The sequence below is a fragment of the Zingiber officinale genome, chromosome 6B, assembly GCF_018446385.1.
Source record: "Zingiber officinale cultivar Zhangliang chromosome 6B, Zo_v1.1, whole genome shotgun sequence".
Taxonomy (NCBI): Eukaryota; Viridiplantae; Streptophyta; class Magnoliopsida; order Zingiberales; family Zingiberaceae; genus Zingiber; species Zingiber officinale.
The window spans coordinates 75,838,075-75,851,624 of NC_055996.1; the positions used below are offsets into that span (position 1 = coordinate 75,838,075).

General features: G+C 38.9%; 3 protein-coding genes and 1 long non-coding RNA gene across 4 annotated transcripts; 3 read left to right on the forward strand and 1 right to left on the reverse strand.

The window, feature by feature from the left end:
* Positions 1 to 2,101: 2,101 nt before the first annotated feature.
* Positions 2,102 to 3,724, forward strand: LOC121990299 (serine carboxypeptidase-like 34). Its single transcript, XM_042544460.1, has 6 exons — positions 2,102 to 2,237; positions 2,333 to 2,428; positions 2,511 to 2,692; positions 2,781 to 3,083; positions 3,158 to 3,297; positions 3,373 to 3,724. The coding sequence occupies exons 1-6, from the start codon at positions 2,102 to 2,104 to the stop codon at positions 3,722 to 3,724; spliced, it is 1,209 nt and encodes a 402-aa protein (XP_042400394.1).
* A 377-nt stretch (positions 3,725 to 4,101) lies between these two features.
* On the forward strand, positions 4,102 to 5,743 carry LOC121992749. Its single transcript, XM_042547303.1, has 2 exons — positions 4,102 to 4,646; positions 5,023 to 5,743. Exons 1-2 carry the CDS (start codon positions 4,416 to 4,418, stop codon positions 5,581 to 5,583), a joined length of 792 nt encoding a protein of 263 aa, XP_042403237.1. The 5' UTR covers positions 4,102 to 4,415; the 3' UTR covers positions 5,584 to 5,743.
* Positions 5,660 to 9,315, reverse strand: LOC121992750. Its single transcript, XR_006114992.1, has 3 exons — positions 8,564 to 9,315; positions 5,867 to 6,353; positions 5,660 to 5,784 (listed from the first exon to the last, which is right to left on the reverse strand). It is a non-coding gene; the product is annotated as an uncharacterized LOC121992750 (long non-coding RNA).
* A 1,625-nt stretch (positions 9,316 to 10,940) lies between these two features.
* LOC121991127 (protein BPS1, chloroplastic-like) lies at positions 10,941 to 11,882 on the forward strand. Its single transcript, XM_042545149.1, has one exon. The coding sequence runs from the start codon at positions 10,941 to 10,943 to the stop codon at positions 11,880 to 11,882; it is 942 nt and encodes a 313-aa protein (XP_042401083.1).
* Positions 11,883 to 13,550: the final 1,668 nt, after the last annotated feature.

A 13,550-nucleotide genomic window follows, 5' to 3' on the forward strand; every position in this document is an offset into this window, starting at 1 on the left:
CAAATCAATTGATTTCTGGACAGCGAGAGTAGACCAAGTCAACTCTTGGTAGGCTAACAGTGGAAATTAAATCTGGAGAACGAACCGTGGCACTTTACGTGCATGTCCCTCGATATATCCGTATTTACACCAATATATATTATTTTGGTAAAACCACCTTCTCAATTAATTATTGTCAACTTTCCCAACAATCTCGGAAGGGCAGATGGTAATGCCAAAATTAAATCGAGTAAAAGTCCCCAGGACCCCTTTGTTTTAGAATTATACGACCCTCTTGTTTTTTCATTTTTTTTATCAAAAGGACTCACTCATATAATTATTCAACCATCCTTTTCCACTATAGTGACAACTTATTCTTATTCTTATTATCTTTTTTATATTTTTGTTTCTACCTTATTCGACGTTATTGTAGGTACAAATTCATAACTGCTATATAATTGTAATAACTATATTTTTTATAACTGCTATAAGTGAGCTTTCGTATAGTTATAGCCGATATAATTTCGTAACTATTACAATATTAAAAAAATTAAGACTAAAATTGTTTTAATCCTCTGAAAAGGATTTAAACGATATTTTTTGAATCAAAAGTCTGGTTATTACGAGTTCCACCCTAAATCAATTGTAAATCTCTAAATGAGCTTTAATTTAATATATTTAAGATCTCGTGGTTTAACACAAGTAAAAAGTTATTATCTTTTAAAATTTAGAGTTTAGCATTCACATTGTGTGTCTGTTCCTAAGTCAAAAGTTATATCTTTCGAAATTTAGAATTTAACATTTACGTTATAGTAGATACAATTTAAGATCTAATAACTTTAAGAGGTCATAATATAAATATTAAATTTTAAACTTTGAAAGGTCATAACTTTTAGCTCAAGTTAAATCACGAAATACACAATATATCAAATCAGATATCATTAAGAGATCTATAACTGGTTATGAGGTGTAATCCATAACTGTTAGGTTCAGGCAAAAAAATATCATTTGAATTTTTTTCAAGGACTTTAAATAATTTTAATTTTAATTTTTTTTCATATTATAACAGCTACGAAATCATAACTACTATTACTCTATGGTAGTTCAATTATAATAGTTACAATTGTGTAATAGTTACAGTTTCATAATATAATGTACCCCACCCGTTTAAGATAGAAAAATCAACATAGAACACCAATGATTTGATAAAAAAAAAATCTTTTTTCTTTTTCCCAATTAAATTGGATTAGAATCCTTAACAATTGAATATAATGGTGGATATAATGCCTATTAAATATTAAAATAAATAGTATAAAAATATATGGTCGAATAGAAGATCCAACGTAATATTTAATTCAAATAAACTGGCAATACGCGTAGCGTTCAAGTTTTCTTGCCACGAAATAATATTTAAAAAATTATAGTTTATGCAATACGTATGTAGTAAAATATGATTAAATTAAAAACTAAAGTGGCAATTATCTGTATTATTTTTTTAGAAAGTAAAATCGAAAGTGATAACCATGGAATGCAATTTTTTTATCCAGTTTCCAATTTTTTTCTTACGTTTTTCATAAATCAAAATTCAAGATCCATAAATCGTGCTCACTCTCTTATCCTTCCAATTAATGTTTACAATGATTAATCTATAAAATTAAAACAATATTTAAATTCTCCCAGACGCTATAAATACTGGCAATCACTGTGTTCTTCGTATCCTCTTGCAGTGGTTCAATTATATTGTTTGCACCATGGAATTCTCTTCTTCTTCTCCATTACTTGTCTTCTTCCTGTTATTGTCGTGCTCTTTTACTTGTAATTTTGCGAGAGAGTTGAGAGCGGAGGCGGCGGCGGCGGCGGCGTCGAGTCAGCAACAGGCCGACCAGGTGAGGCGGCTCCCCGGCCAACCGCCGGTGGGCTTCCGCCAGTTCGCCGGCTACGTGACAGTGAACGAGAGCCACGGACGGGCGATCTTCTACTGGTTCTTCGAGGCCGCCGACAACGCCACCCACAGGCCACTCCTCCTCTGGCTCAATGGAGGTACTTCTACTACATTCTTCATATTCCTCTTTTAATTCTCTGTCATTTACCTTTGTTTAGATCAATCGTAAATATAAACAAAATGGCTAAAAGTACTCTTTTATTCGCAGGACCTGGTTGTTCTTCCATTGGCTACGGAGAGGCAGAGGAATTAGGGCCCTTTCTCACGCAGAAGGATGTGTCAGAGCTGATGCTCAACCAACAATCCTGGAACAAAGGCAATTATTATTATTTATTTATTTTTGGAAGAAGAAGATATATGAATCAAACAAAAAAAAAAATCAAAAAACTGTTTTTTCTTTCACAATTTCAGAGGCCAACTTGCTCTTCATCGAGGCCCCTGTCGGAGTAGGATTTTCTTACACGAACACAAGCTCCGACTTGAACAATATCGGAGATAAGTTCACTGGTAAAATCACACAACGACAATCTTAATTCCAATCATTCTAATAGATTTCGACGACTAATTTACGTTTCATTCTCGACCACAGCTGAAGACTCTTACATCTTCCTCCTCAACTGGTTCAAGAGATTCCCCCAGTTCAAATCTCACGACTTTTTCATCGCCGGAGAAAGCTACGCGGGGCACTACGTACCGCAACTCTCCGAGAAAATCTTCGACGAAAACAAACGTGCTTCGCCGGAGGATTTCATCAACTTCAAGGGCTTCATGGTCGGACTCTCCTGCTCAGTCCCCCTCGTCTGAAAAATCTCCAAGAAGCTCGGCTACAGATAATCACTAACCGTTTGCTCTTCTTCAGATCGGGAACGCCTTGCTGGACGACGACACGGATCAAACCGGCATGATCGACTACGCCTGGGACCACGCAGTCATCTCCGACCAAGTGTACCACGACGTGAAGAGCAACTGCAACTTCAGCGACGAGAACTCGACGGACGCCTGCAATGCGGCCCTCGACGCGTACTATGCCGTTTACGACATCATCGACATGTACAGTCTGTATGCGCCGGTCTGCCTCGACTCCGCCGCCAGCGCCTCGGGGATCTCCACCAAGAATGGCCATTTCATCAGCGGAGTCGCCCCTAAACTCGCCTCCAGACACGTAAAGATCATCAGAAATTAACATCGAGTATAGTTGATTGATCTATGTAACTTTGAATTCTGTTTGGATTGCAGAGCCAATGGCATCAGAAGCCGACAGGGTACGATCCTTGCGCGTATTATTACACCGAAGCGTACTTCAACAGGGGAGACGTGCAGGAAGCTTTGCATGCCAATGTATCTGGGAGCATCCCTTACAATTGGACTCACTGCAGGTGACGACGAATTCTCCTCTGTTCATCGATTTTAATTTGATCCGGCGACTAAGTTTAATTACGTGCGTGCTTCAGTGACGTGATCAACTATTGGAACGATTCTCCTGCATCCATTCTTCCGGTCATCCGCAAGCTCGTGGACGGAGGCGTCAGGGTTTGGGTTTACAGCGGCGACGCCGATGGCAGGATTCCGGTGACGGCCACGCGGTACACGCTCAGAAAGCTCGGCCTCAAAACGGTGCAAGAGTGGACGCCGTGGTACGATCGACAAGAGGTCGGCGGATGGAGGATCGTGTACGATCAAGGGCTCACCTTCGTCACCATCCGGGGCGCCGGCCACGAGGTTCCGACGTTTGCGCCGAGGCAGGCACGGCAGCTCGTTCGCGCCTTCTTGGCTAACAAACAGTTGCCTTCTTCCCCCTTTTAGTTTTACGGTTTGCTTGTCGTAGGAACGATTTTATTTAATAATAATAATAATAATAATTGTAATTATATTTCAATATATTTAGAATTCATTTTCGTCGGCAATTATTTAATTCCCAAATTGATTTCCACATTTGATACCACTTAAATTAACCAACTGCGTAGAAATCACGATAAAAAACAATTTCCAGTTTGACCGGAGGATTCGTTCCGATTTTCCATTTCGTGGCATGATTTTCAAAATACCCCTATATTTTATAATTTTGTTTTTGGGCCCCCTAAGTTTCGTAAACGTCATCCAGGCTTCAGCATCTCCGCCTAAATTGTTTTTTCTATTAATGTATTGCTGACGCGTAACCACTTGGTGCACTTTTATGTAATGTTGACAAACTTTGAGAAGGGGGAAAGTGAAAAATATCTGCTAATCAAAGCCATAGTCCCCTTATTAAAAATAAAGAGTCTTCAAGGATAAAGAGAGACGTGCCGGCGAAGACCCCAAACTGCGCCTGTTATTGGCAGTTGTTTCCCTGTTCCTCTTCCTCTCCCTCTTCCTCTCCAGACAATTTTCTTCAATTGAAGCAAATTTAATCCTTTTTGTTCTTCCTTGTTTCTTTTCTTCACAACCACCCTTCGATCCTCATGGAGAGATCCATCATGCATCGATAACATATTTCCTTCTTCCTATTTGTGCATCAATGGCAGTTATTGATGCCGGGAAGAAGAGAAGCCGTTCTCTCTGCAATTTCCTCTCCTGCTTTGGCTTAACCCCCTTGCCGGAGACTGCCAAGTCGCATAAGTTTGTGCCGAAGAATAAGACGATGCCGGAGAGCGCCGTTGTTGCTGCCCCCGTTGCAGCCGCCGGCATCCAGCCAAAGGAGAAGAAGGCCAAGCCTGTCAACAGCAGTTTCCTCCGTTGGTTCCTCAAGGTAAAGACTGACTTCGATCTTGCTACATGCAGATATGCTACATTATATATATTAATTTTTCCAAACTGATGAATTAAATTTCACTTTGTGAAAAATATTGAGAGAGGAAAAAACAAAAGAAAGAGAGAATGGTTTTTCGCTTTGGATTTGCATTTGTCGCGTTCAATGGAATTAGACAAGTAAACGCCGTGTTTGGTCCGCTGTAACTGGATGCAACCAAAAGAAAGGCGGGCGTACATATTTTGTGCCATTTCCCCCGTTTATGTGGTGTGATAATTTGATACTAAAAACAAGTTTGGCATAGTTTGTGGAATGTGCTTGTTATTTTGCTTTATGGATTTTAATTGTGTGTGTGAACTTTCTTGTTTTGCCGTAGCGTTATGACAAGGAAAGAAAAGGGGAAGAAGGCTCGAGGAGAAGGCGGAACCATTACGGTTTCAGACAAGCACCCATCGGAAGCCAAACCAAACCAAGAGTTCAGAATTCACAAGTACACCGAGTGGCTTCCAAGTACAAGATGCAGGCTGAACCCACACAGGTTTATCGGATTCGTGACAGGACCAAAGTCGGCACCCGAGTAGTCCATCCTAGCTCGCTTGAACTACAGGCATCCGAGTGTCAAGAGATCTGCAAAGGTGTAATCAAATACGAACATGAACCCTTGTCCAGGCTATTGACGATCATTGTGATGGTGTTGACGTTGTTGTTGGTGGTTAGTTGGATCACTGTGATCATTTGTTTATGCACTTGGCTCTACCTCTTTCCTCGGCTTCGTGCTACAATACAAAAGGAAAATGCCACTGGTAATGACAAAAGAGGAAATGAAGAGATAGACTTGAACTCGAAGGAGTACAAGAAGATGGTCGTGCTCAAAGGCTTGCTTGAAAGAGACCGTGCCCGAAGATTATCACCAATGAAAACAGCTGGTGCACAATGATTATTAATGTGCTTAGCTAGAGGTTACAAATGTAGCTCAGATTGATGCGCTCCTTGTTTTTAAATTTTTTGAGGGTCCTTTTGAGAATAAAATGTTGCAAATAATCATCAATAGAAATGTGGCAAACTCTCATAAATGAGGGGACCTCAACACTTTTATCCTTGAACTTCTTGATGTTTGCAACAACAAAGAAAAAGGAACCTGTATAAAACGACTTGTGAGAATAAAAGTCATTTCCATGAAAAAATGAATAATAGCAAGGTCACAAGTTGCCCGTGATTACCTCAATACTTCACAGGCTCACACACATGAAACAAGTTGCATGAGCTTATCCTGTACTTCTATTTCTGGCCCACAGAATCCAGATACAGAATACAAAGACTAATCCTGAAAGATGAAAAGTATACCAGGATACAGACAAGATGAACTCATCACTAGAAAGAAAATTAATAGTGAGGATCAGGTGGAAGAAGGAATCGCTGTTTAGAAAAGAACAGAAAGACCACTAGGATAAAGCCGGGCAGTTGAACAACCCATTGTAAAGTGCAGATATATATCCAGTGGAGGAAGAAACTATCCACATCTAGATGGCTAGTTGAGAGTTGAAACATGGACATTTGAGAAACTTGAGAAGAGCTTTCCATAAAGATGGCTAATAAATTTGTCAGTGGCACTCATTGCTCACCTGCTCCTTATTTTCCCTCTCCATTTGGCTCAGCTCTGCTCATGTCATGCCATTGCTTCGCCTGCCAAATGGATAAATCCTGTGCCTGTAGAGAAGGCACTGAATCATTACATTAAAGAAATTATTGTGTGATATGGTTTAACACGCATGAACACCAATTTATTAACTTAACACGAATTTTTCATCTGAAGAAAATACAGCTATTTTATTAGGAAAATGAGCATGACTAAACAAAATAAAGAGCCAACCTTTATGATAAAAAAATGAACAGAGAAAAAGTAGAGATTCTGATAAGTAGCTAGCAAGTTCTGATCCTATCAAGATATCAAATACTTATGAATATCTTGGATGTTGACTTCAAAGTGTGCATAAGTTGTGCTTCGGTTTTACCCAGTAGGTGAACTCACCCAGTAAACAGGACTGCATAAATTGGAGTAGTTCGCCAAAGTATGAGCAAGCCAAAGAGAAAATCCACTAGCATAAAACTCTTCTCAGCAACTATGTGCTAATCAGCATTGACCCTTTTTTTTTTACTATCCATAATGAATTCTAGGCACTGAGACCTAAATGTCAGTTCATTGTCCATCATGACCGAGTTCAAACAAAAAATATAGAAAACTAACCACAAAGAACAAGAATAGGAAGATCTAGGCACTTTTTTTCAATGATCAGGATGAAAATCTTTCAACAATAATTTTATACATAGCTTCAATATTACTAGTGATATATCCTCACTTGAAGTACAAAGTTATGAATGAAGCTTTTCATCCCGGCTAGTAGCCGGGTGTATGTCCTCCCCCGTACATTATTCAATTGCCCAAGGCTAATAGTCACCCGTGATTTATCTCTTCTGTGTTGGCCTGGGGACGAGCTGATGGAGGCGATGAAGTGAGTGAATCACCTTTTGCCACCATGAATGAAACTTTTTATTGATGGTGCATGTGTGGGGGTGTTTGAAGCTTATGATGAATCCTAGAAGCAGCTTTCCCCTCAAAGCATGCCTATGTTTTAAATTGAAAGGATGTCGGAACAAGCTCTCTTTTAAGGAATACATTTGCCACACATAGGTGAAGACTTAGCTGGAATTCCTAAATAGAAGTTTTTCTGCAATGGATGCGGAGACTCCTAAAGATTGATTTTTCTGCCATTGTCTAGGCTTAGAGTAGTAAGTTGATGCTGTCTTAATGCTAATTGGTCAAGTTTGCTTGGATTAGTTGAACAGGATGGTTGTTATTTATGCTGATGTTGTGGAACCTTTAAAACTGGACTTCTTTATCAAAGACATGGATCGAGGATGGAGATTTCTGTAAGCTAGATTGTTTTAAAAAACTGTTTCTTGATGTTGTTAGCTGATACTTAAGAAAAATGGTTGTGTTGCTATGCTGGTTTTGTTGCCTGTCATGCTGCTGCTGGAGGATGAGAATCAAATTGAAGATCACTGCCTCCTGATTGAAATGGCTGGACTGAGTTGTGCTGCTGGATGGGCTGGAATCCTCTGCGCCAGGCTTCTGATACGGACTGTGTTTGAAGTAGATATCTACTTACTGGTTTCTGAAAGCAGGTGGCATGACCTGTGTGAACGATGCTCATATAGTGAGATGTGATAGAGCTTTTGTTGTTGCTGCTAAGCACTATAGACATTTCCTTTTTGCATCTTCTCTTCTGATACTTGTATATCTTAGATGGTGCTCGAAAGAGAGTCCTTGCTTGGATTTGTATTGGGATGATGAGAAGGGAGATATACATTTTTTCTTTTTTGAAATATACTATACTCTTGCGTTCATGCAAAAAAGATTCATGTAGCAACCCCAAAATGGAGAAACATAGAGGTCGATACAAATACATTTCTTCTGATCCATGTATCGATGTTCTCTATAGTTCAACTTGCATCTAATAAACATGTAAAAAATTGTCAATCATCTCAAAAGCCCATCTCCTTCTCAACATAGCTATCTTTTTTGGTCCAAAATATATTTTTACTGCTATCTCAAAAGGACCAAGACATTCAAAGCACTCCTCCAAATTATTGACCTTAAATTAAAGCAAAGGACGCATCATATCCATTGATAAACTACATTAACATGTTAAGACATCCTAAAGAAAAATAATGCCTTATCAAATCTAGCAAACAATCAATAAACTACCATTGCTGTGCGACACGTAACTATTGGGTTTAAATAATACATAGAAATGTAACAAACTGATACTTCAGCAGCGATTAAAAAATAAAATAGTGCTCATTGAGGTGGCTAAATCCTTAGTCAAATATAGCAACATGGTCGTATAGCATTGTACCTTAGACTTATTGAGCTTCAAAAGCGATGGCACGTTACTTCAAATTCAGCTGTATTCAGATTGCTTCGCCGTCTCAAAATTTGAGACTTTGTTCAACCTCCAGTTATCATTGAACACAGCCAGCCGCATGCAGATATCCTCATTCTGAAACAAATCAGCCAGAAAATCTGGTACATATTTGTAGTTTCCAGTGCACACCGCATTAGCCGACGTTGAACTGGCTAGTAGTGGGATAAGCATAGATGATACAAACCAGGCTCAATCCCTGCGGTCTGCATCTCCCTGATCAGCTTCTCATTGAATACCACATCCAGGTACTCCGCTCTATATAAGAGCTTGCTGGAAGATTCCGGCGGCACCATAGGAAATAATAAGCGACAGGATATTAAGGCTCCGAAACGGAGGCCGCTGACTTGCGGTATTTGATGAGGCATTCAATATCGGAGAATCAGTTGTATAGAGCGAGCAGAGGGCGATGAGGTCGAAGGCGTAGCCGATGGAGGTGATCAAAGAGGATTTAGCGAAGGATGACAAAAGAGAAACAGAACGGTTAGGATCGAATTCCTTGAGCAGGAAAGACTTTGTAAGAGGGAAGCGATTCCCAGTGCGAATTGATGGATTCTCGGTGGGTGGTGGAGAGCCGGGCGGCGAAGGTGGTAGAAGAGACGGAGAAGTAGCGGCTGGCGGCCGATACGACGGCGATGGTGCGAGGCGAACCTGTGGGCTTAGGGTTCTGAAATCGTCCGAATTGGTTCGGGTCCACAGGGTTAAATGGGCTGGGCCATAACCAAATCAAGCGGGATTTAATTAAATTTTTAGTTGTCTTTTCTAATTACAATATATTTATAAAAAAAAATTTCAAATAAATTTTAGAATTAAGAGGTATTAAATTTTTAGACCGTTCATTATAAATTTTTTAAATTTATTTTAATAGTCGATAAAAAAAAATTATATAATTAAATCGATAATTCCGACGTCATGTTATCGAGCCTGATAAATATTTTTTTATTGCTCGAGAAGCCTTGCAAGCAAACGTATTCCTCCATGCATAGCAATTTAAAACTCTGTCAGGTCAGCGGTCTTCAGCCTTATCCTTTACGTGTACTTTCACCAATTTTTGCACCTTACCCATATCTAAGTCAACGTCAAAGTCAAAATCCAAAACCCGAAGAGTTTGACCCCAATCTTATCCATTTATGAAGACTCACCTCGCCGCGGTTTTACAGACCATCAAAAAATTTACCATATAGTCTTTGAATTTCGACAACAATAACGAATCGCCATTATTGTTAGGCTAAGTTATTTTCTGTCAAGTAACAATTTATTCTTATATCTAAAAAATAATATTTAATCTCTTTTAAATAAAAAATAGCAAATAGTTAAAATAATTTATTATTTTATTGACTTAAACTCTAATTCTAAAGGTTGAAATTATTCTGATTAAAACATTTTTACTGAAAATTAACCTCAAAATTCTAGAAAAAAAGAAAAACAAAAAATAAAAAAATCCTATAAGAATATTAAAAACTTAATCTTAATCAAATTTAATCTATATATAGGTTAAAAATCTCACTCGTTACTAGAAAAAAATCTTCGTAAAATTTATACATGTACCAGTATAAACACAGAAAAATAATAACTTTAAAAAGAGATAACTATAAAAAAAAAACTCATTTCATCACTCTCACCAAACTATCAAAGGATCAGAATTTTGAATTAGTGAACTAAAATCAAATGAAGATAGAATAAAATTTATTATTAAAAAATTCCTCCTCATCATCAAATGTGTCATACAATGAAGTAAAAATGAAGTATTGATGTGGCAAAATTATATTAATATGCACATCTAAGATATTACAAAATCTAAGAAAAAAAATTATGAGTTGTTGTAAAATTAGCACTCAAACATCTTAATATACCACATAAATCCGAAATCACTAACATATAATAAATATCAACTACTAATTACGTGCAAAAATGATAGATATGGATTCTTCTTATGGATGGATGTAATAGAAAAAAAAAACACAAGACTTCAAGCTTCAGCTTCTAAAAAGTTTAAGTTAAGGTTATGTATTTTTTTTTTCGTTTTTTTCCTAAAAGTCTGAGATTACTTGTAGGGTTTTTTAATATTTAGAATTAGGATTTAGTTCAGTAAAGTAATAAGTTATTTATTTATTATTTTTTTAACTTCAGATAAAAAAGATTAAATATTATTTTTTAAATATAAGGATAAGCTTACTGGATAAAAAAATTAAGAGTCTTAATATTATTTAGCCTTATTGTTATCTTTCATTTTTGTACCCATAGTTTTGAGCCTTTGCGTTGTCTATTTAAATAGATGGATCTTAGACCCGAACCGGAAAATTGATTACTCATGGCTTCTTCTGGTTTAATCAAGTGGTTCGATTCGCTCTTCTCCCATCCGAGTTCCCTGCTCGAGTCGCCCTCTTCCTCCCCTTCGTCTCGCCTCTTCGAGGAAACCCTAGCTCTCCGCCTCCGCTCCCTCCTCCCGGTTCCCTGCGAATCCCCGGGTACGCCTATACTCTGGCTCGCAAGCGCCCTCCGCGTGCTTTCCCTCACCCTATCCGACGCCGCCGCCGCCTTCGTTGCCTCCGACTCCCTCGACTCCGATGTCGATTATCTCGACTCCAGCGTCGCGTTGCTTGACGCCTGTAACGCCGTCTCCGCTGAGATCGCGCGAGTGGAGCGCCGCCTGCTCTATCTCAGACTCGCCCTCCGCTGCCTGACCCCCGATGAGGACGGCCACGACGACGATCGTCCAAAGGGCAAGCTCCACTGCGCACGAAAGGCGGTCGCGGAGTGGGAGAGCATCCCGAGCTGCGAGATCGGGCGTTCTGCCGGCGAGCTGATCCATCGAATGGCCCCGCGGTGCGCGGAGTCTGCTGCTCGCCGCCGCGTGACGTACGCGGCAGAGGAGGTTTCGCGCCTGGTGATGGCGGCGGCGCTCGTGGCTCTCGGCGGAAGAGAGGGTAAATCGCAAATAGGCGAGATGCGGGTTTCCTGCGATTGTCCGTGGGCGGAGGCGTTCAACCAGGTCGCGGCGGCCGTTTCGGACCGACTAGGAGCGTCATTACCGTTGGAGTTGGCAGCGGTGGAGGCGGAGGTGGGGACACTGGCGAGAGGGATCGAACGGGAGGACGTCGGAGACGGAGTGGTCGCGACAGTGGGGAGAGCGGCGGAGGAATTGACGTCGGCATTGGAGAAGCTGAGGGAGAGCGTGAACGGAGCGTTTCAGGCAGCGACAGGAACCAGGAATGCGTTATTGAACGGCCTGCGGGCTCGTAATTGGAGCTAGATTAGGTAATCGTGATTATGCATTAAACTGTGTTTATGGGTGTATTGGTTTGGACAGTTAATGGATACTTTCTTGAATATATACTATATACTAAATTGATATTTTTTTATCATATTTTTTTACAAATATATGAATAACAAATTGAAAAACATAATCAGATAAAATAAAATAGTTTTTTAAAAGTTATTACTCATGATAATATTTTTAATCCAGAACTAATATATAAGTGAATTTACAGGTGAATGTAAATGTCGTAAATTCAGAATAATGAAATTTGGCATCCTCGGGTATTCTTGTAATGATATTTTTTTATGATTTTTGCTCGAGTAATTTTGTGTCTATCAAATATTCTTAAAAATTTTAAACTCCTCATTTTATTCACTAACTATTGACATTGACCGTCTAACAAAATAATAGTGATGGATTCATTATAAATTAGGGGCATAAAAAATGAACTCTGATTCATTTGAAAAAAATCAAATTTAGATTGGGGATTCCAGGTTGATTTAGAGATTTAGGATTTTTTTATTAAATTAATTTTATTTTAGGAATTAAAATATTTTATGTATATAAATAATAAAAATGTAGTATAGCAATATGAAATATTAAAATAAAAAAACAATTAGAGAAATAAGAAAAAGGTTTTTTTCAGTTGGATGGATTATTTAGATTATTCGAGTTTGGATTTAGAATCTTTCAATTGAGTTAAAAAAATTTTAAATAACTAATTTAATCCAATCTAAACTCCCATTTTTACCGTAAGTATTTCACGTCACTCTCTAGAAAATTCAAAAAGTCTATAAAATAGACTAATAATTCAAAAAGTCAAAATTTAAGAATCGTTAATGATTTCGATGCTTAGGATGTCAAAAATGCATGGCAAAGCTTTTTCGATATTTAAGATGAAGTTTGATAAAGAACACAACCTAGTGAGAGATAACATTATAGAGAATGAGAAATATTTTTTTTTTCATAATTACTAATGTCATATCTTTTGTTAGGATCGAAAATGGAGCTAGAGGGGTAGTTGAATAGCTCGGCATAATTTCGTACTCGTCGTTGCTTGTTTCTTCAAAGATATGCAGCGGAAAATACAAAGAACCAAACATACAACGCTAACTCTAGGATTTACTTGGTATCCATCTCAACAAGAGGTGACTAATCCAAGGATCCACATACTCACGCACCCTCCACTATGAAAACACTCCTTCTCAGTAACTACCGAAGGCGGAGAAGCCTTACAACCTCACAATACAACAATGAGAAAGAAAGAAGCAAAATACAAATGAATCTTACAAGATTACAATGAAAACTCTAGCTTCTTCTTCTTGTTGCAACTCGTCTCTTGACTTAGAGGAGCCTCCTAGAACCTTCAAGAACTGGCGGTGAGGAAGAAAAGATCGCTGTGAAGGTTTTATGTGATCGCCTGTGGAGAAGAGAGGAAGCTGTACTCAGAAAAATGCTCGCCAACGGCTTTATCAGCACCAACGGTCAAATCTCAATCGATCGGATTGCTCCCAATCGATTGGGGAGGCTTTGGATCGATCGATCGATCGATCCAAAGTGCCTCTGTGCTCTCGGGAAATGCCTGGATCGACCGACTGATCGATCCAGGGCTTATCGCACAGAATCGCGACTCCCAATCGATCGACTGATCGATTGGAGACT